The 25,333-nt window shown below is 39.1% G+C and overlaps 3 protein-coding genes across 7 annotated transcripts in view; 2 read left to right on the plus strand and 1 right to left on the minus strand.

The window, feature by feature from the left end:
• LOC137130159 (alpha-N-acetylgalactosaminidase-like) lies at window positions 1–24,126 on the minus strand. 2 transcript variants are annotated; one of them, XM_067509962.1, is made up of 11 exons: window positions 23,987–24,126; window positions 22,491–22,544; window positions 13,240–13,382; window positions 11,983–12,139; window positions 6,517–6,657; window positions 4,288–4,499; window positions 4,064–4,158; window positions 3,549–3,710; window positions 2,831–3,028; window positions 2,346–2,486; window positions 1–754 (listed from the first exon to the last, which is right to left on the minus strand). In XM_067509962.1, the coding sequence occupies exons 4-11, from the start codon at window positions 12,135–12,137 to the stop codon at window positions 587–589; spliced, it is 1,272 nt and encodes a 423-aa protein (XP_067366063.1). In that variant the 5' UTR covers window positions 12,138–12,139; window positions 13,240–13,382; window positions 22,491–22,544; window positions 23,987–24,126; the 3' UTR covers window positions 1–586. The 2 variants fall into 2 exon arrangements, with proteins under 2 accessions (XP_067366063.1, XP_067366064.1); XM_067509963.1 differs by lacking the exons at window positions 22,491–22,544; window positions 23,987–24,126 and having other exon boundaries at window positions 13,240–13,397.
• Window positions 13,971–21,536, plus strand: rrp15 (ribosomal RNA processing 15 homolog). Of its 3 annotated transcripts, XM_067509964.1 has the most exons (6): window positions 14,006–14,058; window positions 14,527–14,802; window positions 16,121–16,422; window positions 20,201–20,298; window positions 20,383–20,572; window positions 20,971–21,536. In XM_067509964.1, the coding sequence occupies exons 2-6, from the start codon at window positions 14,745–14,747 to the stop codon at window positions 21,118–21,120; spliced, it is 798 nt and encodes a 265-aa protein (XP_067366065.1). In that variant the 5' UTR covers window positions 14,006–14,058; window positions 14,527–14,744; the 3' UTR covers window positions 21,121–21,536. The 3 variants fall into 3 exon arrangements, with proteins under 3 accessions (XP_067366067.1, XP_067366065.1, XP_067366066.1); XM_067509966.1 differs by lacking the exon at window positions 14,527–14,802 and having other exon boundaries at window positions 13,971–14,058; XM_067509965.1 differs by lacking the exons at window positions 14,006–14,058; window positions 14,527–14,802 and adding an exon at window positions 14,872–14,926.
• tgfb2 (transforming growth factor, beta 2) overlaps window positions 22,583–25,333 on the plus strand; it is a 45,623-nt gene continuing 42,872 nt past the window's right edge. The window contains exon 1 of one of the 2 annotated variants that reach the window (XM_067509959.1): window positions 22,583–24,300. In XM_067509959.1, coding sequence (XP_067366060.1) covers window positions 23,955–24,300 — 346 coding nt within the window. In that variant the 5' untranslated portion in view covers window positions 22,583–23,954. The remainder of the gene's footprint in view (window positions 24,301–25,333) is intronic. The other variant, XM_067509960.1, reaches the window with a different exon arrangement.

Below are 25,333 nucleotides of genomic sequence, written 5' to 3' on the forward strand. Positions count from 1 at the left end.
GAAAAAAGAAAGAACATTTATTTGTTTCACTTTCCTAAAGGTTTAAACAAAACCACCTACTTCCACAAATATCCCAAAAAATGACAACAATCAGTAAATGTTTTATTTGTTTGAAAGATAAAGCTCCCCCTTCAAAACAATTCAAAAAGAACATTAAGTTCAAGAATATATATATATTTGGTTTAATGTAAACATACAGTGATTAGTGTAGATCATTCGACACTGTGCTTAAGCCTGTCAGCATTTTAAATTAGTGGCTCCCAGTCCTTGACCTAAATTTATTAGTTTCCAACTAACCCTGCACAACACACTGCTGATTACCTGGATCAGGTTTATTAAGTCAGTTAGCATCTGGATGACAGAAATTTGGATAGTCTTTTCCTTGTCCATCCTCATCTGAGATAATATATTCCAGCTTCTGATTGACTGAACAAAACTGATGGTAGTAATTAGCATTGGGCAATTAAAAAAAGGGATAATTGAAAACAGAGCAAGGGTCTTTGAGGAGCAGGATTGAGAAACACTGTTTTATACTGCTCTTTAAAAATCTTGTTCTTCATAAGATAGTGTGGTGCTCAGGTTTGGCTTAGTGGAAGAACTGTGAGGCCATCTGTGGCTGGGGTATCTCTGTCTGTTTGGACTGTTGTTCTGGAAGCACATACCACATGACAACACCTGAAGGATTGATGGAGATTGTAATCTCTGTGGTGGCATTCAGCCTCGTCAGAATCGATCCATTAAACACATCATACACCTAGAGGCAAGTAAAACATATTTAAGGATTATGAAAATCAAATGATGATTTGAGACATATTTCACCATTTGGGTGTTTAAGATATGTAATCTGTGACTGTAGTCGCTAATTTTACCAGGTTTAGAATTTGATGGCAATGGACACAGATATCTGTGCTACAGATTGTCTATCATGGTACAAGAAGTGCCCGCCTGTTTTTTCTTCTTTTAACTTCCACAAAACACAGGAAGGGAAAACTGTGGGACCATTGAGAGCAATTACTGTGTGTGTTATATTGTACTGTTGGCTTTTTTTCCAAATATGAAAACACTAAAGAAAAGACTACAGACAGAGCTGACTAAGGCCTAAGGGCCTAATCAGACAGAATTCATGGACTTTTTTAAAAAAAAAAGCAGCTTGCTGCATCTTTTTTTTAAAATTAGAAACCAAACCACTAAACTTTAGCTTAAATCACTGGTTAACTTAACATGTCAAATTTTTGTAAATACTTGAAAAACAGTTTTTTGCTATGTACACCATACCTAGGAGCTGCTTAAAAAGTGAATCTCTCTTAAAAAGTGAATCTTTATTGATCAATAAATATCTTATCTTAAAATATTAAACAAACATTTATTTATTTAAATATCTGCATTAGAAAACGAACAGGCAGTGGGTACCTGCTCTGGCTCTGATTGAGGGTGAGAGGCTGAAGAAGTGATTCGTAATGTGTCTTTCATATGCCTCTGCTGTCTTGGGGGGTTTTTTTGCAACAAAGTTTTTGAAAATATTCGAACTAGTCAGATTTAGCACTTCTAAGGACCTAATTTACACCACTTTTAGGGCAATTTAAAACCTCATTTATAGCTACTCAGGACAAAATCATGAAGTATATGAAGAAAACCAAAAGTCCAATTTTCATATTAAATATGAAAAAATTGAATATTCCAACACATTTCGGACATTTTTAAGATTCGATAAAGTCCACAACATCATTAAAAGCATCACAGCTTTTAATAAAGATCCACTGAATGCACAGTTTTGAGTCTAGGTCTCTTTAAAACTTAGGTAGATGAAAGTAACAGAAACAACCATGATATTCCACATTATGTGACCCACCACAACATGCATGGATTAATATAAATAACTAAAACTCAAAAACTCTTAGGTTAAGAAGAAAGGCAGTTTTGTCATGTTCTTCCTATCTTTGAATGGTAAATAGACAGCTCCTTCTTTAATATACATTTTCCATAATCAAATAAAAGCACAAATATTATGTTTAAGATTTGTTTTTTTAAGATTAAAGGCCTACAATTTAAATTCTTGAACTGTTTGACTTTTTTAAGAACCTGTGGAAACCCTGGTGAAAACATGTTCCAGGAGCCTTATTGTATTATCATACTGTGAAAGACATCAAGATTGTGTCCTATAACTTTTGTTTTCTCTGACCAGGAGCAAATCTTAACCATGGACAAGCTACAACTAGAATATGATATGAGGCTTTTTAAATTTAGTTTAGTTTAAAAATGACTGAAACAGTTACTATTAATAAAGTCACTGATTCATCTAATAGACACACACAATTTCAGCAAGATAAATGAACAGAGAGACAAACCTTATAGTTGCCAGGCTCATAGTTGAGTTTAGTTAGAGAAGTGTGGTAGCGGTAGGGCATGTCTGTTCGACGGCTCAAGAAAGCAAGGGTGCTGGCTGAGTGAGACAGAGGTCTCCAGTACACCTCAATACGACTGCTCTCCTGTGCAAAACACACAGACACATAAACACACACGCACTGTGTAATCACATAATACATTCCCTAGCCCCTAACCCCAACCTCAACCTTTATGACCAAATGTTGAACCCCAGCAGCTACCCTAACCATGGAATATAGCTAAATCTAACCACAACCCTAAAACCCAGTCTTAATCCTCAAGCAGACCTTTAAAAGGTGCAAGGAGCAGATACAATGGTATTACAACGGTGATCTAAAAATGGCACACAGAATAAAAATGGCACACAAGTTTTACTAATACCAACTGTATTACTGTATGTGTTTTTCTGGCCTTGTTTGTTCACTGTACATAAACTGAAGATGATGACCTGCAGCAGGCGTCTTCCTTGGATACCCATGGGGTCCTGGTTGATGGCAATGGCCATTTTGTTTTGTAGGATGGCTCTTGCACTGTTGTCTAGGTTTCGAAGATCATTAGACATGATGAGAGGTGCAGCCATTATAGCCCACAGAGCCATTTGCGAGCGAGCCTCGTCCACACTGAGACCAAAGTTGCCAATGATGAGCTGTAGAGACATATGAGGAATATGTGAGGCATTAAACATTTTTATATTAATAGAAGATATTTATATTAAAATATTACATCACTGTCACACAGTTCTCAAACAAATATAAAAGCTATCATTATAGCTTTAAGAAAAAGCTTTGTTTTCTTAATATGCACACAGTAGAAGATTATTGGTTATTGGTGATTATTGGTTCAAGTTTATCCAGCACCATCTTTATAAAGTGTATGAAACACAGAAAAAACACACTCAGTGCAACTTAGAGTGATTAGAAGGCAAAATTAGATGAACGCTCTACCTTTCAGCGCCCCAGTTGCCCCTAGTGGGATGCCTCCAGCATCAGGTACCTGTATGTACACACACTATACAAGCTGAGGTTTGATTACCTAAACTATGCGATAAACACTTAGTAATCTAAGGTCTGAGAAATACTCAATGGAGCTCTGATGGTCTCTGAGTTTGAGATCATTGTCTCAGTTTTTAAACTACAGGATCATTAGTAAAGACTAATCCATCATACCATGTCAGGGTCATTCCATCGTCCAGGCCCTGCAGCTGGCTGCAGATCATCCTGGTTACTGGAGAACCAGTCAACTATGCCCAGCACACTATCCCACGAGTCTTGGATGTCATAATAATTCCTCCATAGGTGACAAATATCCCCTAGCAGAGAGTAGTTCACCTGGTAGGAGTAAGAGACAAGACAATAAAAATCCAGACTAAAATACCAAACCCCTTTCTGTATAGAATTATGTAAGCAGCAGACCAATGCTCATTAATCAGTCAACAATAAATACATTTTAATAAAATTTACACAGCCATGTTTGCCGTTTTGTGTGTCAACTACAGATGACTGGGCAAGTGCAGCGATGCTCATGTGAGTTATAGTGTGTATACTGTAGTAAATAGTGTGCATTATCAATGTTGTGTCTAAACAGAATTGAGGCACAGGTCTATCCATTTTCAGTTGTTGTTTAATCAGCGTTCCATGATCTAACCACTACGTTTGTCAGAGATGTTTGTGATGGCACTCACATAAGGTGGAAGTCCGCCTTGATAGCAAGGCCAACTACAGGAGTAGGCTATCGGTCTGCCTGTATCATTCAAAGCCTTGGACATCAGAGGATAACCTGTGTGGCATAAGATAAAAACAAGCTATGGATGGTCCATGATCTCTTGTGCCTTCTTGCAGTAAAGGTTTTGAGTGACTTCATTTCATAAATACAAGTAGTATAAATCATAACAAGTACACAGCTTACCCAACATTTGTTGTACAGGATTAGAATTACAGCCATCAAACTTTAGATAGTCAACCTCCCAACTAGCAAAGGTCTGGGCATCAATCTCAATTTTATCTAAAGTGGTGCCAGGGAATCCCATGCATGTAAATGTGCCCATGTCTGCATAGATGCCCAGCTTTAGTCCACGATCATGAATATACCTTGCCAGCTTTGCAATGCCACCTGGGAACCTAAAGGAAATGAAGCACACAATGTTACTTGTAGGAATGTTTATATGCACTGAAGGAAACATGGCCACAAACACCCATGAAGGGATTGATTTTAAATTTTAAATATTTACATAATTAAAATAATTTTGTTATAACGTTAACCCACAGATTTTAAAAGAACTGCCAAATGGAGGATAATGACTATCCAATCAACTGTTCAAAGATATAAGTTAAGACTTATATCAAACAAACCTTAATCAAACAAACCTTAATCAAACAATATCCTAGTTAGTAATTTAGTGAAATGTAATAGCTTTTCAAATCTAACTACTGATGTAGATGACTGACAGAAAAACAGCACATTTACTCAAGTACTATTCTAAAGTAAAGATTTAAAATATGCTACTTGTACTTGATTCATACTTCAAATTTACTACATATCAGAAGGAAATTTTACCACAGTTACTGTACTCTTAGAAATGTGTAAAATAGCTGTAGACACTATTTACTTTTCAAAGTAAAATTTTACAAGTTTTAAAAATTGTATAAGCTTTTAGTGCAATAAAAACTCCAAACCTGGTCCATTGTAACCAGTTCCATCAAAGGCAGGGCTTACCTCTAAACATATCATATGGTTTTATTTAATTAACTGTTTAAGGCTAAAAGAGGTACGAATACCCAGCGTTCCAGATCAGTATATGAATGAAAACAAATTTTTACAGATGAATTAACTTACAGCACTTTTGATTTGTCAATAAAACCAGCTGCACTTTCATGTTTTATATCATTTAAATGCAACTTGTTCAGTTGTTCACTAATATAAACTAATGCTTCTTCCACTACTGAGTACAGAAGACTATAAATCCGACTACATTAATTTATAACTTCTATTATCAACTAAACATATTTGTATTATTTGCTCAGGGTTTATGTTAAAGGGAGTTTCCAGACTCATCAACAAATATTTCCAACTTTACCTAGATCCATCCTGTATTCAGTCTGAAAGCTTTAGAAAACGTTGTAGCTTTGTGTGGCTATATTTACATCATCCAACTCCATCAAAATCACACAGAATAACTCAACAGAATATACACAAGAGAAGTTTTGAGTTGAAGATTTAATGTTCACTAAGTGGCCCACAGCAAAATTAATCCTAGTTTTCTACACAGGTGGTGTATACAAAGCTGAAGGAAGAAGCTCACCTCATAGAGTAAACAACTGTAGTGATAAGATGAAAGAGGTTTTCTTCTCTATGCAGAGGTTTCACAGGTTGATCAGGGTGGATCGCACTATTGATCACACAAGATCAATAGTTTTTGGCTTGTCCCTTCGGGGTCGCCACAGCAGAACGTGTTCCGCACGTTCATTTGGCCTGTGTTTTTACGCCAGATGCCCTCCTGCCGCAACCCTCCCATTTTATCCAGGCTGGTGCCTTGGTGGGGTGGGATACAATCCGGCAGCCTTCTGCATCCCTACACAATGCTCTACCCGTTCTGCCACCAGGCTGGATCACCTTATCACACAACTTCAATCAATCTTCATGCTGCGTTCAAGCACTGTGCCACCAGTGTACATGAAACTGTGAACTTCATTTGGCAAAAGTGTTGATAAATCTACATTAAACCAGGACAATATGATAGAATAGAAATGTAACACTCATAGCAAGAACAATTGTTGATGTGTGCGAAGTTTAGATGAGGCATCGCCATATTCATCTATATTTCCCATTGCCATCTCTACCACAGCCTCATGCACGCCAATATCACCAGATAATTCAACACCAGTTAAACGGGGAACAATGGCTCCTCCTGTCACAAGTCGAAGTTTCCTTGTGTAAGACACTGAAAACCAACTTGGTTGCTTCTGATGAGTCATAACAGCTCCCTCATTGGTGTATGACTGTGTGCAATTTTTAATGCCAATTGGAGAATGAGAAGCAATGTAAAGCGCTTTGGGTACCAAAAAGATGGAAAAGTGCTATATAATTGCAGACCATTTACTATTTACGGAATAAACAGAATGCCAGAGGTAGACCAACCTATAGGGATCGGGCTGCAGCCTCCCTTGTTTGTCTCTTAACAAGGACATCCAGCAGTCATCTATGATAACATACTCATAGCCCAGCTCCTTCCAGCCATCCTCAGCCAACCGGTCAGCCATGTCTTTGAACAGATTCTCACTGTAGACAAAGGAAAGGAATAAAGCACTCAGTTTTGCATGAAACACATTTATATATGTTTATGTGTCAGATGCATTTGGAACATTGCTGTGTGTCACATGTATTTACACATTGTTGGGATTAGACATCATTTTAGGGACTAAAAGAGGTATTTTTGAGAGGAGACTTTAAGATTTAAGATATGAGTTTGGTTGTATTAAGGTTAGGGTTAAGTAAAGGCGAGTAGGCCACAGTGGAGCTGAAGGTGTCGTCCATCTGAAGGCTATAATTGCACAAAACCACAAATGGTTTTGAAACAGAATGGTATTTCTGCCAAAAGTATGCCTTTTGTCAAGTGATATATACAAGCCATCTGGCTTCTCGGGACAAATCCTGGTTTGCCTGCTGCATCTGTGGGCTGTGAAAAAGATAAGCCTCCAGATTAAGTGTTTTTTAAATTGGCCCTCCCTGTCTGCCTGAGAGTTCATTCAGAGAGTGCATGACCTTGTTTAATAGATGTTTTGAATGGCCTCTAACTGAGGCTCAGCATCAACTAGTCGCAGTGGCTGGTACCTTTGCCACAGATTAGATCTGTCTCCTTCAGAATTATAGCAACTCTCACAACTCTGACTTTTAGAAAGTTTAGCTCCTTGGACTTTATTAAATTAGACAGCTGCAGGATTATGTGTCTCAACATGAGACCTAATGGGCAGTGCGCATTTATGCACACCGATAACCTTATTTTTACTTTTATTTTTCAAAATGATTTTATGCACAGCAGAGACACTTGCTTTTGATCAAAGATTCTGTTTCTGCAGTGGAACAGTTGTTGCAGTTGTTCATGATGAAATCAGCAAAGTGGTCACCTCTATCTCATATTTTGCATTAGTAACGTTATATATAATAACAGGGTGTGGTAAGTGCAGGTAAAAGGCTTGAAGGGTTTTCGCAGCTTCAGACAATGTTTTTGTGTGTGGGTTTTTTTCTGGCCAAACATCCCTCTTCACATAGCAAAGGTTTCCAATTCATGTTCTATATAGATGGAAAAAAGCTGCATATGTAAAAGTGTTTGGGAATATGATTCCACTTGTGCTAAAGTTGGCAACCAGTGAAAGCCAAAGCAATCTGATAATCTCAATTCAATTTTCAATTGATAGGAAATAGGTCACCTGTGCAAATTCTGAATTATATGGTGAAACTGCAAAGTCAGTCTAACTGCATTTCTTTATTCAAAGCTGAACATCCTTTAGGAAGAACAAATGATTTTTACTATAAGTATTGAGACAAGGTTAGATGACTCTTGGCTCATCATTTAAAGTTCCAACAGGCCTCCCAGGTCTGGTATCCTTTACAGCCTCCTACCTCTGATGCTAGAGAGATAAACTTTGTCTGTGTCACTTTTTACACTAAATTGTAGCAATAAGAACCTTCAGCAAACATTTCAGTTATGTGAGACTTCTTCAATGCACTCTCATTTCCCATTGTTGGGAAAAAAAAGGTTAGAATTTTCCTTGTGCTCACAAGAAATAAATATAGCTTTTAAAGAAAAAAGGATCGGTAAGGCTTCCACTCATGCTTGATGGGTGTTCAATAAAGACCCGAAAGTTCACGACTGATGTTGTGTTTTTTATTAGCTTAGAAATATTCATGCAGAAAATCTAGTGACTGCTAACAGTGACATTACTTATAATCCCACAAACACTGCTTTCTGACATTTATTTTTGGGTGTGTTCGTGTCGTGTGATAGAGCAGGGGGAGAGAAAGGAAAAAAAGACACAAGGCACATGCAGCTAATCCACAACAGGAACTGTCTGACTTTAAAAAATCTGTGGGGTTAAGTGATTTATTTAGACCAGTTACATTTTCTGTCAGACATTAGGCGGACTTTGTTTTTAAAATGAGGTGGCATTGCCCCAATAACAGTCTTTTATTTTCATTATTTTTTAATACAGTGGTGTGTTCCTGTCTGCGGCCTTTGGTTACACACAAAAATGCTTCCCTCTCAACCAGGCAGCAAAATGATTAGGCCCCAATCATCTACGTTTTTGTTTTGACAGCTTCTTTCAGACATCTCATCAGACATCATTATTGTTTTTGTTCTATGAATTCACTTTTGAACAGGTCAGGCAAAAAATGGTCCAGCGTCCTCCTTTCCTTTGTTGGTAAAATTAGCTCTATAAAGATAAATGTCCTCCCAAGATGTATCTCTTTTTTTCAGTGCTATCCAATTTTACTTCCATTTTCGTATCTAAACCTAAATCTTTAGAAAAACTGATATCTTTATTTATCCCTGGCAGATGAGGTTCAATGTCCAAAAGAATTTTCTAACAAGATAAGCATCTTGGTCTCCCCTGCCCTAATATTTTATACTAGGCTATTAATGGACTACTTATATTCATAAAATTCATACAAGGGTCCCTTACCGCAACATTGGCCTGGTGCCTAATTGAGTGTCAATCATGCCATTCCTCATTATCCAAGCCCTTGTATGTGGGCAGGGTTCTTTAGCAAGTTTACTTTGAATTTTAACATCCTCTCAATAATAATTGAAAAATAAAATGTACTTTAGTTACTTTTAACTACAGTATATTTAGTCTGTTATGAGCCCTATACATATAAATACTATATTAATCCCATTACTTATGTGATTGCTCATACTGCATGGAGACTTAAAGGCATTGTGAATATGGCTGACCTCCTTATTAATGACATTTTGTGTCTTTTGAGCTCATAGGTAATTTTACATTGCAAATCATATCTCTGCACATATTTTCAGGTTTGCCGCATGGTATGTTTGCACTTTGCCTCTTTCCCATATTCAACAAATCGCTCTCTAAAGACGGGATTTATGGCTCTTTGAAAGGAACCGGCTCTTAAGACTCTGTTCCTTTCCAAGAGCCATTAAAAAAAAGTATTGTTATTTTTTTCATATTTTTATTAGGAGGTGTGGGTGACTGTGATGATCTAAATAAGCACTTTGATATGTTAGGGTAAAGTTTCAGATCAGATTCCACTTATACACCCCATAAATATAATTTATTTTTCCATATGTAGACTAAATTACTCATATTGCTAGACATAATGTCAGTGTTCTGCATTATAAACACAGGGTATACACACACACCTGCAGAGCAAAGAGGCCACAGAGGAGAAGACAGGAAAAATGTGCAATTCAGTCACATTCACACAAAATCCTTCTGCAGGGTTGTGTGGAGGTGTTAAACATGACATTGCCCCTTGTGGAAGCATACGTCTACTGTGCAACTCTAAAAGAAACACGGGCAAATATCCAAGTGTAAGTCTACATCGAGGATTATATGTGTCGACAGAGAAGCGTAATTACGCCTTGGGTTTACAATAAGTGGATTTAAGTGAACAGGTTATAGTCTCTGAAAAGCAGATTTCTTAAGTGTCATGTAAATGGGAAAGCTGGTTTCTGAAATCAGGCTAGGGCTTCTCATTCACCCTCACAACCACACACACACACACACACACACACACACACTCATACACCGATGGGGGAGCTGCTATGCAGCTGGCCAACACTCAGCAACTAAGTCTGTTCATTGTCTTACTCAAGAACAATTTGACATGTGACTGGAGGAGCCGGGGATCAAACTAACAACTTCGAGGGAACTTTGATGAACGGCCACTGCACCACAGTTGCCCCTTTTGTGTGAAACAAAAGACTGCAGACAGGAACACACAGCTTTTGTATGTATGAGACTGTTAATTGGGGAATGTTGCCTAAAAACAAAGTCTGACAGAAAATGTAAGTAATACTGTGTGTTAGAAGTCTAAATAAGGCATTTTCCCCTGCAGCTTTTTTTAAATTCAAACAGTTCCTGTTGTCGATTAGCTGGATTTGTGCCACCCCTCTTTTTTTCCGTTCTCTCCCCCTGCTCTGTCACTCTAATGCAACACGAATTAACCTGAAAAGAGGTGGACAAGAAATCAAGTTACTCTTCTGCTTCTTTTATACATAGATTTCCAGTAACCAGGTCACTGTTGCAAACACTGTTCCTCGATTACCTAAAAAAGCTGATTTCTCAAAGTCCCCCGATTACTTAAGTGTGTAAACGCAGTCCATGTCTTGAGTTACTGGTGAGGGAAGGGGACAGTGAAATATGGGCACAACATAAAAAAAGAACAGCTTTCTAATAGGATTCAGATCTCTTTGTTTCTATCATTGAGCCATGCAAAGAACCAGATCGTTGAATCTAACATCTCTACACCTCCCTACTTGAAACTATTATTTCCCTAACTAATTCTTTTGGCTCAGTCCAAGTTTTCTATAACGTCCTAATTGCGAGAAAGTGCTTGGCCTGAGTCTGTCAGAGGTCCTGTGTGACAATGGCCACAGGTATGTCCAATGTCCAATTCAATGTCCTGCATAGGATTTATGTCACCAAAATTCAGAATGACTTCACAACAGTATATTGGCTGTGATAGTTGAAGACTATTTTTAGCAAACCATATTTTTGCAGATGACCCCATGTGGGTCAAAAACTTGTTTTTGTGCTGACTGTCTGCAGCCCTAGTGCACCAGCTGCATGTGGCAGAAAAGTAAATCACCCCCTCATTTCATATATCAAAGGTATGTAATGTTTTTTTAATCAGACTTTACAATATTAACAACTTTATTTCTTTCACTTTTTAGACTTAAAATTTAATTAATTGCTGCTACTCTCCAGCACATGCACATCCCCTGTTCATGTCAGAACATGACAATGGCCATTAGTTAGTGCTTTGCTTTCTGGATTGGACAAAATAACTGGGGGGTACTATGGTAAAAGTTGATATCCTAAAAAGAGTTTAAAATTACTCATGATCTTGAAATACTAGGACAAAAACTGAAAGCACAGTCACTTGTTAAATTCTCCAATCTTTTTTCATGGAATAAGTTTTTACCTATAGATGGTGCCACAGTAACATAAGTGTATAAATAAATTAATGCTCATAAATATGACTTGTATAATAGAACATTGTTTAGTGGGTTATAGCCAATTACATAGCCAACACCTCTACAAATATTCATCATTAGTAGAATTAGTACCAGTTCCTGATCGGACTGACCTGATCTGCTCATCATAGATTAATGCAATATAGTGTTGCACAGTTATTGTGTACACTCCTCAATTATTGTAGCACGAGGTTTGACAGATTCCCACCCTCCTCTGAGTTTTGTTTTTTCCTTAGCTCCAGCAACTCTGACCACATTCTCTTTCTCACTGCTCCCAGTTGATGGTGGGCAGCACCATTATCTTTTTTCATTATTTTTTTAAGATAATTGCCTCAAAAAATATAGACTAAACTATGTTTGAGAAATTTCTCAAGTCATCATACCCGATGCAGTTTTGTGGGTCACTTTTACAGTCAACATCACAGCGAAACCGTTCCCAGGCCATCCATCCCATAGGTGGAGTCTTCAATAGTCCATTGTCCAGTGCCACCGTCAGTGACATCAAGCCAAGGAGTTGAGTCACTGCTAAGGGTCCCATCCCTAAACAAAGATTTGGATTTTTAAAATGGTTTTAACATGTACATACTGTACACACTTTAAGCATAGTTTACTGTTGGATGTTAATTCTGGTATTCAAGGTGATGAGAATGACATCTGTTAAATGTCAGTAGACTGTGTATATAGTGTGGTCTGTTGGCACAATAGTTGTTTTAATTAAAAACGGGTGATGTATAACCAGCTTTAATTCAGATTCTGCAGTGTTTCCCACAACAACAATATATTGGGGTTAGTATGTTAGTATGTTAGTGTGACCACCCATTTTTCAAGCTGTACAGAGAATGACACGATCCGTGAACAGTTCACATGAAGACCACTCACCCCACACCTGTAAACTACTTGTTTAATTTAAATGTCCAACAGAAAGACGATGGAGAATGAAGAAGGAAAACCACACATGCAGCACAAGAATCTGTGTCCAAGAGACAACCTGTGTCTGCAATTTATACGTTTTTTGTTTTTAAAGAATCCAAAGCAGATCAAATGGCTAGACATGTAGCTGCTAGTGATAACACTGGCAAGAAACTACTGTTATTTAAACAATACAATACTGATTAAGGTAATTATGTCAAAACATAGTAATTCATAAAAAATAAGGGTCAAAGGTCACTGTTGGTAAGTTTTTTCGCTTGCGTTGCTGAGAGGGGGTTAACCCTTTTTATAATATTTTTATACAGTCCATATAATATTTATATATTATAACCCCCAGGTGGTATTAATGTTGTGCCTGATCAGTGAATAATACATGTAAATTCAATTGCTTGCATACTTGGACAACTCTGCATATTAGCCTTTAAGATTATCCTCTGAATTGCACTGCAATTCCCTCAAACTGTCAATGTCAATGTATTCTACCAAACTATGGGTTTACATTTTTCTGTACTGTTGTCTGTTAGCATAGCCTGTTAAATGCATTGTTCTTTTCTACCTCATAGTTTTCCTGAAATGTCACCTTGGTATTTATAAATTGCAATGAATCTATCTAGCTATCATTATAACCAGTGCTAGTTCAAGTTTTATAAAGATTAGTGAAAAGTTGTGAAAGCTGTAAAAGTGTTAAAAATGACATGACCATCTCTTACCTGTTCACCTGAAACCTCTACTCTACACAACAGAACTGAGAAATCATGTTACAACTGATGTCTCTTCCTTCTTCCTTCTTCCTTCTTCCTGGTGAGGTAAGGTGAGTATCATGTGACTATCACATGATGAAGCAGGAAACTGGCTGAAAAGACAAATAGTTTTTTCTCTTCACTGCAGAACAAAAGGGTATACCAGCATTGGGTAATGGTAACATGACATTGCTTGACAGCACACTGGAGGGAATGACAAGACAAAAAAAAATAAAGAACTGAATAAATACAATAAAAAAAATATATAAAACCCGAACTGTCAATACAGTCAATACTGTCAATATTTCCAGGTATTTATAAGCTCTAAGTTACAAAAAAGTTTGATACAAGTAAAAGCATGTATTTCCTTAATTCAACAAATTTAATCCTACTTTTTCCCTTTTTGCTATTCTGTTCTACTGAACCATTTAACATTGTGTAGTGACTTGTGACTGTTAGAACTAAAAAGGATTACGTGCAAACCCGAGTCTTTTGGACATAATGTAATGCCATGCAGGACAAATCCAGGAGAGGTGATAATGGAGTCATTATTGTAAGTGTAATGAAATATGGAGAAAATTAATTTGACAGGAAGGCAATAATGAAAGAACAACTGGACTATTTAAGAGTGGTCTATTTCTTAAACAAGTCTTCTCCCAACCAATAGGAGGCAGTAATGCCTCTTCTTAAAAGAAGAAGAAGCGGATTGATCGGATGTAAACGACACGGAACCATTTCGGTGCAACACTGCAATGGCCGCTGTCATGAAAACACACGTGAAGTTGTCTGGTGAGTCTTTATACACGACTTGATACTACTGCCTTTGTAAAACACCATCATATTTATTTGCGGTGAGTTTTAATCTCCTAGATGTACACTATATTGGGTAGCTAACGTCCTTTGCTTTATGCTGGCCGTAGACTAGGATAGCTTTCTGCTAATTTCACTTGATTTGTTACTTGTAGTGATGTGCGATGTGTCTTTTAAGATACTATATTAATATCTGCGAGATGCCAATATCGACTGTCATTCACTTAGCAAACTGTAACACACTTTGAGAATCCACACATGGACATAGTAAGATCAACTGAGTGTGCATGCAGTGTGCAAGTGTGCTACATCCATAGATGTCATAAATGTAGTGCTTTTGTTTTTCTTTTCTGTACTGCAAACGTCCTCAAAAATAACACAGAAGCTGTGCAACTTGTGTACATGTCGTTAAGTAAACATGCCTGCTCTTTGTTTGTGTCTTAACAGATCCAGGATCAAATGAGTTATGCTGGATTATCTAATCCTGGATCTGTTTGTCTTAAAATTTTAAAACCACTTGAAGTGGTTTAGAGAAGCTACATTTAATCACCTGGCATAACATTATGCCATTGTTGTTGTTCACTAGACCAAGACCATATGTATAAAAACAGCTCTCATGGTGAATGAGACATAGCTGCTAGTACAAGAGGTCCTCTTCATTATACATGGCCTGTGGAAAAAAGCAGATTTTAAAAAGCATAATTCTCCTTCTGGAGAGTCAAGGTGAGCCAACAGACATACCTGCAAAGATGTTTTAAAGTGATGTGAAGCCAGCACATCCAACTTGACAAACCACCTTCAGACTTGATGGATTTAATGTGCAACAGGATAGATAGAGAGAATTTTGGTAACTTTCTTATTAACAATCTTATGTATGCAGATGTTTTGCTCATTTTTGTGGCCATACAGTGCTGGTCTTCAGCAGTTACTGAGGATTTGCTCACATGGTATAGAAAAGCTGCTTGCAAGGCTTAATGTGTCTTATAATGATAGCATGAGACTGTCAGTCAAAGTCCCTAGAGACTTTAGTGCAATGTATGTTTGTCAATGTTGGTGAATCCACTTGTGCAGCAACTATATGGAATTTGATGTATTTTTTTCTATGTGCAGGCTGTCTAAAAATGTTAAATCAGTTTTGAAAGGCTTACAGCTAAGCTGTATTAGGGTTATATCTGCACTTTGGGTACACTGTCTATATATTAGCAATAACAATGTTTAGTTTTGGTTTTTCGCTCAGTGGGTGTTTGTGGCACATGTGTTTGATATATGGACCTTGGTATAAGTCCAGTGCCCTCTTGGCCCTTACAGTGTGGGCTTTTGACTAGCATAGCAGTGAATCACAACAGAGAAACCACTCTTAATAAAAATCCTGTATTCTTCATTCTGTTTAATCTTCACCCAGGCATTTAAACCCCCGGTAAGTAGGAATTAGTACTATGTTACAGTTTATCTCCCCTTACTGTTGATTTGTTTGATTCACTTTTACACAACAGTCATAAATATCAATTGGGATTTAGGTCCTACTTATGGACAGTGGTACATTTTGCATTTGTTTTACTGCGCATCAGAAGCCAAACAATGATGCTGATTAACATTTGTAGTAATATTACAGGGTTTTAATGACTCAGTGTAGGTTTATTTTTCGCCACATGTCCAGTGTCCTGTTAGTGTTTGACTACATTGGATAAACCTCTTTCCACATGCATGCTTTGCAGTTCTCGCAAGAGGTCTCCATGACGGGATAAAGTGAACTGGGCCCACTGTTTCAATGATGGAGGTTGTCAGTGGATTAGACTGCCTTAATTTTAGCATACTGTACCTAATAAACTAAGTCCTCCTCCATGAAGTATTGATATCCTTGGAATTCAAAACACAAATATATTTGGACACTCTAAGCAAGTTTCTTTTTTGTTCTTTTTTTTTGCAGATTCCGAAACTTCGTGTCCCAGATGCTTCTTATATGTTAAATAACAACGTTAATTTCAAGCCCTGGCTGGTAGGCCAGTGAATATGTAATCATTACTATGTCTTTGTGACTCAGGGGAGGAAGCAGAGGCTCCATTCCAGGACAACAATGACAAGAGTGATTCTGAAGGAAGCAATGATGAAAGCTCTGATGTTCGAGCGAGTGAGGGAGAAGGAAATGACAGAGATGGTGACGGAGAGGAGGAAGAGGATGAGGAGGGAGATGACAGTAATTTGAATGCTGGATGGGCGGAGGCTATGGCAAAGATTCTTGGAAAGAAGACTCCTGAGAGCAAAAGCACCATCCTGGTGAAGAACAAGGAGCTGGACAAGATAAAGGAGAAGGAGAGACACGAGCAGCTGGAGAGGAAGAAGCAGGTAATGGGGGTACTTTGTTAGTAAGTTTGCAAAAGTTTGCATTCCCTCATTCTAAAATGGCACATAGAGTAAAATAATTTTTTCATCAACATAATATTCAATGCACATTAAGCAAGTACAAATGTTCTTTCATCAGTCATACAAACATTGATTTTTCAAGGTGGATGAAAACTTTTGTACTAATTTCTTTCTTTCTGTTCTTTCTATTTTGTTTACATCTGTGTTAGCTGAATATGCAATGTTTTTATCTTACGTTTAGACACAGACACACAAACACACACAGTTATATTCATAAATATTTGGCATCTGTACACTACCACGTTGAATTTGAAATGAACACTCAAGATGTGAGCAAAGTCAAGACTTAAAAGGCAGGAATTAACTGGCAGGTCAGCAACAGCAAAAGTCCTGAAAGTCCACAGAAGACAAGTAATGTGGTTTAGCACGGAATTCTGTTCATGGTGAACAAGAACCTTTCACAAAGTCATGAAGACTCTTGAGGAGGCTTCACAATGAGGTTCGAACCACTGGTAATGGTCAAGAACAGAAAGTTACGGACTTGGCCAGACAACACCTAAAAAACCCTGTCCAGTTCTGAAGTAAGATTCTTTGGACTGATGAAAGATTTATAACTTTGTAGCAGAATGATGTCATCATCATCATCACATCATCTATTCAACATGGTGGAGGCAATTTTACCAGTGAAAGTGGACCAAAGGTGTTTATTGATGACCTGAATGCTGGTAAAAGTAGCAGGATGAATTCTGAAGTATAGTAGGGTGTTCACTTTTTATAAGAATCACTTTCAAAAAATGTTAGAAGTTTGGGCTAAACTGTCTGCTCAGGTTCAGTTAAATGCTGCAAAACTGATAGACCACTTCATACAGCAGATGGATAATGACTAAAACATAGAGTGAAAGCTACCCAAGGGTTTTTAAGTGCAAAGAAATGGACTATCCTTCACTGGCCCAGTCAGTCACCTGATCTCAACCCCATAGAGCAGCTTAAGACAAGACAGAAGACCAAAACAAGTAGCCGGTTGAGGTACTGTGAAGAATCTCAAGTGGTGAAACTCAGCATTTGGTCATGTCCATGTCCAGACTTTAGTGATTAACTGCAAAAGATTTTCATCCAAGTACTTAAGAGGCCCGGTGGGTCAGTGGTAGAGCATTGGGTTGGGATGCTGAAGTCCAGGGGTTCAAATTTCCCACCTGGTGTGGCCCTGCCCAGCCACCAAGGGCCACCTTGGTCCTGAGCCAAGATAAAATGGGAGGGTTGCAGCAGGAAAGGCATCCAGCGTTAAAACTCACGCCAAATCAATATGTGCTCAACACTTTCCACTGTAGCTGTCCCTTAAGGGACAAGCCGAAATCCGTTGATCTTTGACTTAAGACAATCCTTATGTTTGTAATTATGTTTGTTCCATTATTTATGAGCTTTAGTTTTAACAATCAAGATTTTTGTTTGTATTTATAAAAAAAAAAATCACTTTCTATTAAGAACAGCTTCAAAGATTCTAAACATCACTTCACACAAAGTTCAGCAGCAGTTTGATAAATTACTTGAAATTTCTTCATTATTACTTGGTGATTTGGCTGCAACTTATCTTGCAGAACCCAAGCTCATCTCTGCTGCATGTGGATGCATCACTGAGAGGCCCTCCCTCCCCTTCTCCTTTTCCACCATGGAGAGCAAGGAAGCATAGCTGCAGTCAGATTTACTTTGGCTGTTGTTACTTGTCTAAAAATAGCTCCAATTATGTGTGCCTCAGGCTGTAATCTTTTCCTAATGTGGTATAACTATAAAACAAACTGTGATGAAAATGGAAGCTTGATACAAAAGGAGCCATTTGTTCTCTACTCTGGGCAGGGCTTTTGTGCTGACTGTCACTGAAGGAGTACAAACTCCTTCTAAAGCTGCAGTAGTGTGTAATTAATAATATTTCAGTAAAGCTAAGGGTCACTTTAAATCAGAAGAGTTGGACTGACCTTGACCTGACTGTACAATCTCTGTCTCCCACATTAACTTCTGGTTGTAATCCTGGTAGCATGTTGATTGTGATCAAAATAAGATGCAAGAGTCCCAATATCAACACAGAACAGCTCGTCTTTCCTTCACACCTCTGTCTGCTACTTAATGATGGTTTTAAAGTCCATAACCTTGAGAGAAAAACTGTGCTCTGCGTGACATATCTGTTCCTCCAAATGGATTTTCTGGAATGTATCTTTAGTTAAATGATAAATTTGGTAATTTTCTACATTAATCATATTGTCCTCTGTTCCGTACTAGTCACATCATGTCACATAATGATGCAGTTTGTATTACCAGATGTGCTTTTAATTATTTTGGTTCAGTAATGGAGGTCTATGAGTAGAAACTCATGCTGGTTTTAGTGTCTGTCCAGTGATTGTGGACAATGTGATTTATTTTATTAGACATTATTATATTTTAGAAAAATGTTAAAGTTATCCTTTTAAAAAATAATTCCAGAACGCCTATTTCGAAGAACAGATCTGTCCTGAGACACCAAAATAAAAAAATTAAAAAACTGAGAATTCTACATCTCTCAAAAGGTGTCAGATCAGAGCAATTGATAGATGATTGAGTGATCTTCTTCTTTTCCTTTCGGCTGCTCCCTTTCAGGGGTCGCCACAGCGAATCATGTGCCTCCATCTAACTCTATCCTCTGCATCCTCTTCTCTCACACCAGCTAACTTCATGTCCTCTCTCACTACATCCATAAATCTCCTCTTTGCTCTTCCTCTAGACCTCCTGCCTGGCAGCTCCAACCTCAGCATCCTTCTACCGATATATTCACAGTTTCTCCTCTGAACATGTCCAAACCACCTCAATCTGGCCTCTCTGACTTTATCTCCAAAACATCTAACATGAGCTGTCCCTCTGATGTACTCATTCCTGATCCTGTCCATCCTCGTCACTCCCAAAGAGAACCTCAACATCTTAAGCTCTGCTACTTCCAGCTCTGCCTCCTGTCTTTTCTTCAGTGCAACTGTCTCTAAGCCGAACAACATTGCTGGTCTCACCACCGTCTTGAACACCTTTCCTTTCATTCTCGCTGATACTCTTTTATCACACAACACACCTGACACTTTTCTCCACCCATTCCAACCTGCCTGCACTCGCCTCTTCACCTCTTTTCCACACTCACCGTTGCTCTGAACCGTTGACCCTAAGTACTTAAAGTCCTGCACCTTCTTCACATCTGCTCCCTGTAACCTCACCATTCCACCTGGGTCCCTCTCATTGACATACATGTATTCTGTCTTGCTGCGGCTAAGCTTCATTCCTCTGTTTTCCAGAGCAGACCTCCACCTTTCTAGATTTTCCTTCACCTGCTCCCTGTTCTCACTACAAATAACAATGTCATCTGCAAACATCATAGTCCAGGGAGATTCTTGTCTAACCTCATCTGTCAGTCTGTCCATCACCAGAGCAAACAAGAAGGGGCTCAAAGCCGATCCTTGATGCAGACCCACCTCCACCTTGAACTCCTCTGTCACACCTACAGCACACCTCACCACTGTCTTACAGCTCTCATACATGTCCTGCACCACTCTAACATACTTCTCTGCCACTCCAGACGTCCTCATACAATACCACAGCTCCTCTCTCGGCACCCTGTCATACGCTTTTTTTAAATCTACGAAGACACAATGCAACTCCCTATGACCCTCTCTGTACTTCTCCATCAGTGTCCTCAAAGCAAAAGTGATGTATATTGTAAAAAAGACGTATAAATTTCTGCTTTGTCCAACAGGTTGACAAGAAGCGAGCATGGGAGATGCTGTGCAGGGATAAACCTGATATAGTGAAGGACCGTGAGACTGAAAAAACTCTACAGAGAATTGCCACCAGGTTTTAATTGTTTTTTCTAAAGATTTGTTTATCATCAGAAGAGAGTTTTATTCTCATTCCATGGTGTGTGTTTTTTCTGCTTAGAGGAGTAGTGCAGCTGTTCAATGCTGTAAGGAAACACCAGAAAACGATGGAGGACAAGGTAAAGGAAGCAGGTGGCTCAGAGAGGAAGAAGGCCAAGATTCTTTCTTCAGTTTCTAAAAAAGACTTCATTGATGTGCTGAGGAGGACCGAGGAGGGCAGCAAAGACTCGGACAAGAAGAAAAAGAACACTGTGAGTTCTGTCAAACCTTTCGCTTTTTTTGTTTGTTTGTTTGTTTGGTCTTTTTGGGGGTTCAATATATCTCCTCCCAAAATTTTGATACACTGCTTTGTTTTGTAGTAGTGTTGAAAGGAGTAGATATGGGGATTCATATGTTATTTTCTCTCTGGCTTGCAATGTTTAAACTGAGTCAGTACTAGTCTGTTTAACAAAGTGTGATTACCCGAAGTGCTCACATGGTGTCACTGGTGCCTCATGACAGGAATGATTAGAAATGAAGCTAAACTAGAAGCACAAACTGAACCCAAAGCACACAACAGGAATTTAGAATTGAATGGCCTTGATTTTGTGTGTGTGTGTGTGTGTGTGTGTGTGTGTGTGTGTGTGTGTGTGCGCGCACGTGGATGCAGGCTTCTTTAGCAGAGGAGAAGCCTGGCTGGAGTGTTCTCAGAGATGACTTCATGATGGGAGCCACCATGAAGGATTGGGACAAAGACAGTGACAGAGAGGAAGCTGATCTACACAATGGAAAGGGGGTTGAGGACAATGATTCAGACTGACAACACAATTAGAGACTGAAGAGACCGTGGAAAGCAGGCTGTGATGCCTTTAGGGACACTTTTATGCAACAGGAACACAAACTCTTACCTGTTGAACTGCTTCGTTTAGTGGACTTCACAGAAAAAACTCATTTTTATAGCATGTCACACTATTGGTGACACACTATTGCTATTGGTTGTCAAAGCTGTTTCCCCCTGAAATAACAAAGCTCTGTGAATGATGAATATAATAAGGAAAGAACTGAGATGACCATCTGACCATCCTATACCTTAAGTCACAAGAAGTAGCATGTCGAAAGTCAAAGCAGTTAAACATTGTGTAGACCTCAGAGTGGAGATTTGCTGTACACTGTAAATAACCTTAATTGTTTACAACATTAATCTTAATTAAATATTCTTTGTTGTGTATACAAATATCTTTAGTTTGGTTGAAATAGATTTGTTAGTATATTGACCAAGTTAGGTAGTTATTTCAATTTAGAAATCTATGCCAGCTTTATTTTAGTAGTCAGTTGTGTCCCATATTAAGTCTTCTTTTATTTATTTGTTGAACATTCGTAGTTACTGTTTAAATTGTCTTGGGCCCTTTTCCAAATTAATTGTATTGTCAGCTTCACCATACAAACACAACTGTTTGATTGTTAGTCTGCATCCTGGATTAGCTTTTTGGTCTGTGTCATTGACATCCATCCAAACTTTTGTAAACCCATCTCATGGCAGTGCCACCATCACTTCAGCAGGTCACTGACAAAGCAGGATGCTTCTGGTTAACAGAACATGTGGATAACATTGTACATAAAAACTTCTAATTTACGTTTTATAAGTGTAGTTCGGTTACTGGAGCAGTAAACGAAAATAGCTGCTGAAAATAATCTCCATCAAATCCATAGTTTTGTCCTGTTTGACTAAAAGCGTTAGAAAATGACTGAACTTTCTGAAGTGTAGTGCTCAGGCACTGGTCCAACCTACAGACAAATACAGATCCTGAATAAGGTATTTATTAAACCAGCACTGTACAAAACATTTCTATTTATAGAGTTTACACCATTGCAGTGAAGGTTTCATAAGACAGTCCCTGGCTGGATACGTAACATTGTGGGCCAAGGTTGCTCCACAACTACAAGACTCTCCCGCCCCCACTTCATTAAATAAAGCTGAATGTAAGTGTCTATCATGTCAAAGCTTTAAAGGATTTTATCACTGAACTCGGCCCCTATGAATATTGGAAACTGCAATGCAACGCTGAGTTTTTTTGTAAAAATGATAGCGTATTACTGCTTCCAGTGTACTGCTCACAGAAGCACCTTTACTCTGAAAAGGATAATGGTGCTCAGAGACTTCAGGAAAACAACAAATGAGAAACCTCTTACATTGAGCTGTCTCCTATCTCTTCTTCTCCAAGGTCAGCTTTGAATATTGTGAGTCTGGAAAAGAGAGAGACCACTTTGTTCAAGTCCAAACAGATAAACACACAATGTACATTAAAAAGTCAAGAGTCAAGTTTGCAACTGGGGCCTTAGAATTCCAAAGGCTGCCAAATGCTCCTGGATTTATGATCACGTTGAGCTTAATTTAAATTGATAATATGTTCACTTTAAACCCAGTGTCATCTGACTGACTCCAACATAGGTTGTACTTCACTTTCTGATCTTTCTTGGAAAGTCACGTGATACAGTTGAAATATAATCAGGATTGTAAACCAGAACTTGTGAATAACAGTCTTAAAATATTTTTTGTGGAGGCCATACAGCGTATAATAAAAGGAGTTTTTTATGCTTAGAAGTGACAGAAGACAGCGCGGACTGGCGTTAGGACCCTGCGTCACGAAGCACCAGGGGCCTTTGCAGCGCTGTCCCAGTGGGCACAGCAAGCACTTCTATTCAGGCTACAACAAACCAGTCTCGTAATGTGGCATTGAAGGGGTCCCCTGCTCCTGCCTGCAGTGATGACCACAGTCTCGGATTGAAGCAGGCAGGGGGGGGAGTGCGTGGTAATTTAGTCTCTTATAAATCTGCGCTGTCCGCTTGGCACGCGTAAAAGACAAGCCGTTCCTTAAGTAGATGGGCTGAAGGAAGACGCATGAAAGGGGTCTGCAGTCGTACTAGGCAAACGCGGATTTGTTTTCAAAGGAAGACCTTTTAATCGTGAAATCACAGCTTTGGTTGGGTGTCTCCTTTCACCCTAACTGAACCAGTTCGTGCCTTGCGTCCCGGAACGCTTGGTCTGCGTTTGACTTGGTTTTAGTTTTTAACAACTTTTTTTGCTCTGTCTGGGAATAACACGAAATGAATCGCACACGTTGAATTCTGACAGAAACCTCGAAGTGCAGGCTGGTGTCGGTTGAAGTCCTGTTGAAGAGTTGCGAGCCGAGTACTCTAATGCGGTGGAGGTGTGCTCAGCTCCGCAGGCTACACGGCTGCGCGTCCCGTTGACGGTCTCCCTTCTGCTGCCTTTTTCAAAAACTTTCCTGTTTTCATAGTTTAGATCCGTTTGACCGCCGCACGGCCAGCCCGGGGCAACTCAATTTCATCTTTACGCACTGTCGCCGTGCGTGCACCTTTAGCGTAGATCTGAACGATCCCAGGACTAACGGGTCTCTTTTGTTTTGCGACACGTGGATGGATTTTCAGGTACTCTTTGCTGAAGCCGGGGCATAAGAACCACACTATTCTCAAATAACTGTTCGGGTCCCCTTGGGTCGTACGCGTAAATGCTCCCCACTTTGATTTCTGCAGGAGGAATGCGTTTGCCTGGTGACATTTAAACCGCCCCTGTGAAATATTTTCCCAAATCTGTTTTTTTGTTTAATCTGCGATTTGAAGACACTGGAGAAGATGAACCTGTACATCGTCAGTCTTCTGCTCACCTTGGATTTAGCTACTGTGGCGCTCAGTTTGTCCACATGCAGCACGTTGGACATGGATCAGTTCAAGAAGAAGCGCATCGAGGCCATCCGAGGGCAGATTCTGAGCAAGCTGAAGCTCGCCAGTCCACCGGAGGACTTTCCGGAGCCCGAGGAGGTGTCCCGGGACATTGTCGCTATTTACAACAGCACTCGGGACCTGCTGCAGGAGAAAGCGAACGAACGGGCGGCAACTTGCGAGCGGCAGCGGAGCGAGGAAGAGTATTACGCGAAGGAGGTACACAAGATCGACATGCAGCCCTTCTACCCGGCAGAGAGTAAGTGCGTGTGTGTTTGCTTGCGTGTGCCCGCTGGTGTGTTCAATGTGACGTGTTAAAGTCCCAAATAGCTTTTGTGCGTGGTCACGTGGACTTGTGATTGTTTTGGAAAATCCATTCCATCATGCTCTGCTGGGCGAGTGTGAGAAGGAACAATCCGAAAGGGAAAAGCTCAAACTGCTGTTGCCTGACACCAGAAACTGCAGCTTCACTACGTTCAAACGGACTTGTTAACAGCAGCCATGTTACCCTAAAAACATATTTTCCTGACGAGTCCTGCGTCCTCTCGGGGTTTTTTAAAGTGATGTAACTGTGTTATCTTTTGTTTCAGTTTTCCATGCTCAACCAAATGGGCAAACAGTGTTTTATTGAGCAGGTGAAAATTATTAAAAACCAGCTGAAGTCGAACTGCTACTTCATGTCCCCAGTCCTTTAGGACTTCTAGTCATTGTGACGGGAGACATGAGGTTCGTGAGATGCGTCATTTACCTTTAATTTTAAATAAATAAACGGATGTTAATTTCATTATGAAATTTACTGCTATTCAAAAGCAGACAACTGTCTGCTGCGTGTAAAACTGAAAGACTTATTTTCCATTTTGAAGATGTTTTTAGTTAACAGGCTGCTAATGCTAGCTAGCTGTCCCTAAATATTTTTAAATGTGTTGTTATATTTGGCTATTTTGTTTTTTGGAAAAAACTTCTCCTTCTGGCTGTTGTCATCAACATTTGAATTAAAAATCTTGTATTTCATGTATGGAATTACATTTTTTGGCTAACTGACTACAGTGTTTATATACCTGTCTAAAACATTAGCATTATATTATCACAACTTTTAAGTCTAAAGCAGAAGATCCCCCTCCCCAAAAAACACATGGCTGATAGACCTCACCTTTGGGGCCCTGATATTCTCTGTGACCACTGGCTCACAGACCTGGGTTCCCAGATCTGAGGTCTGCAGTTGGTCCCATCTAGAAAGAGAGAGAAAGGGTAGCTATGCTAGTGATACTAGTGGATTAAGGACCCTCTGCTGT

The sequence above is a fragment of the Channa argus genome, chromosome 7 (genome assembly GCF_033026475.1).
Source record: "Channa argus isolate prfri chromosome 7, Channa argus male v1.0, whole genome shotgun sequence".
NCBI lineage: Eukaryota > Metazoa > Chordata > Actinopteri > Anabantiformes > Channidae > Channa > Channa argus.

Bases quoted from the DNA above. Each gene is read 5' to 3' on its own strand.
- LOC137130159 (XM_067509962.1), bottom strand. From the start codon at position 12,137: ATGGGACCCTTAGCAGTGACTCAACTCCTTGGCTTGATGTCACTGACG. The intron at 3,711-4,063 runs GTGAGTGCCATC...TACTCCTACCAG, and splicing joins AAGGCGGACTTCCACCTTAT to GTGAACTACTCTCTGCTAGG. The intron at 755-2,345 runs GTTTGTCTCTCT...ACTTGCCTCTAG, and splicing joins ATGAGCCTGGCAACTATAAG to GTGTATGATGTGTTTAATGG.
- rrp15 (XM_067509964.1), top strand. From the start codon at position 14,745: ATGGCCTGTGGAAAAAAGCAGATTTTAAAAAGCATAATTCTCCTTCTG. The intron at 16,423-20,200 runs GTAATGGGGGTA...TTTGTCCAACAG, and splicing joins AGCTGGAGAGGAAGAAGCAG to GTTGACAAGAAGCGAGCATG. The intron at 20,299-20,382 runs GTTTTAATTGTT...TTTTCTGCTTAG, and splicing joins CTACAGAGAATTGCCACCAG to AGGAGTAGTGCAGCTGTTCA.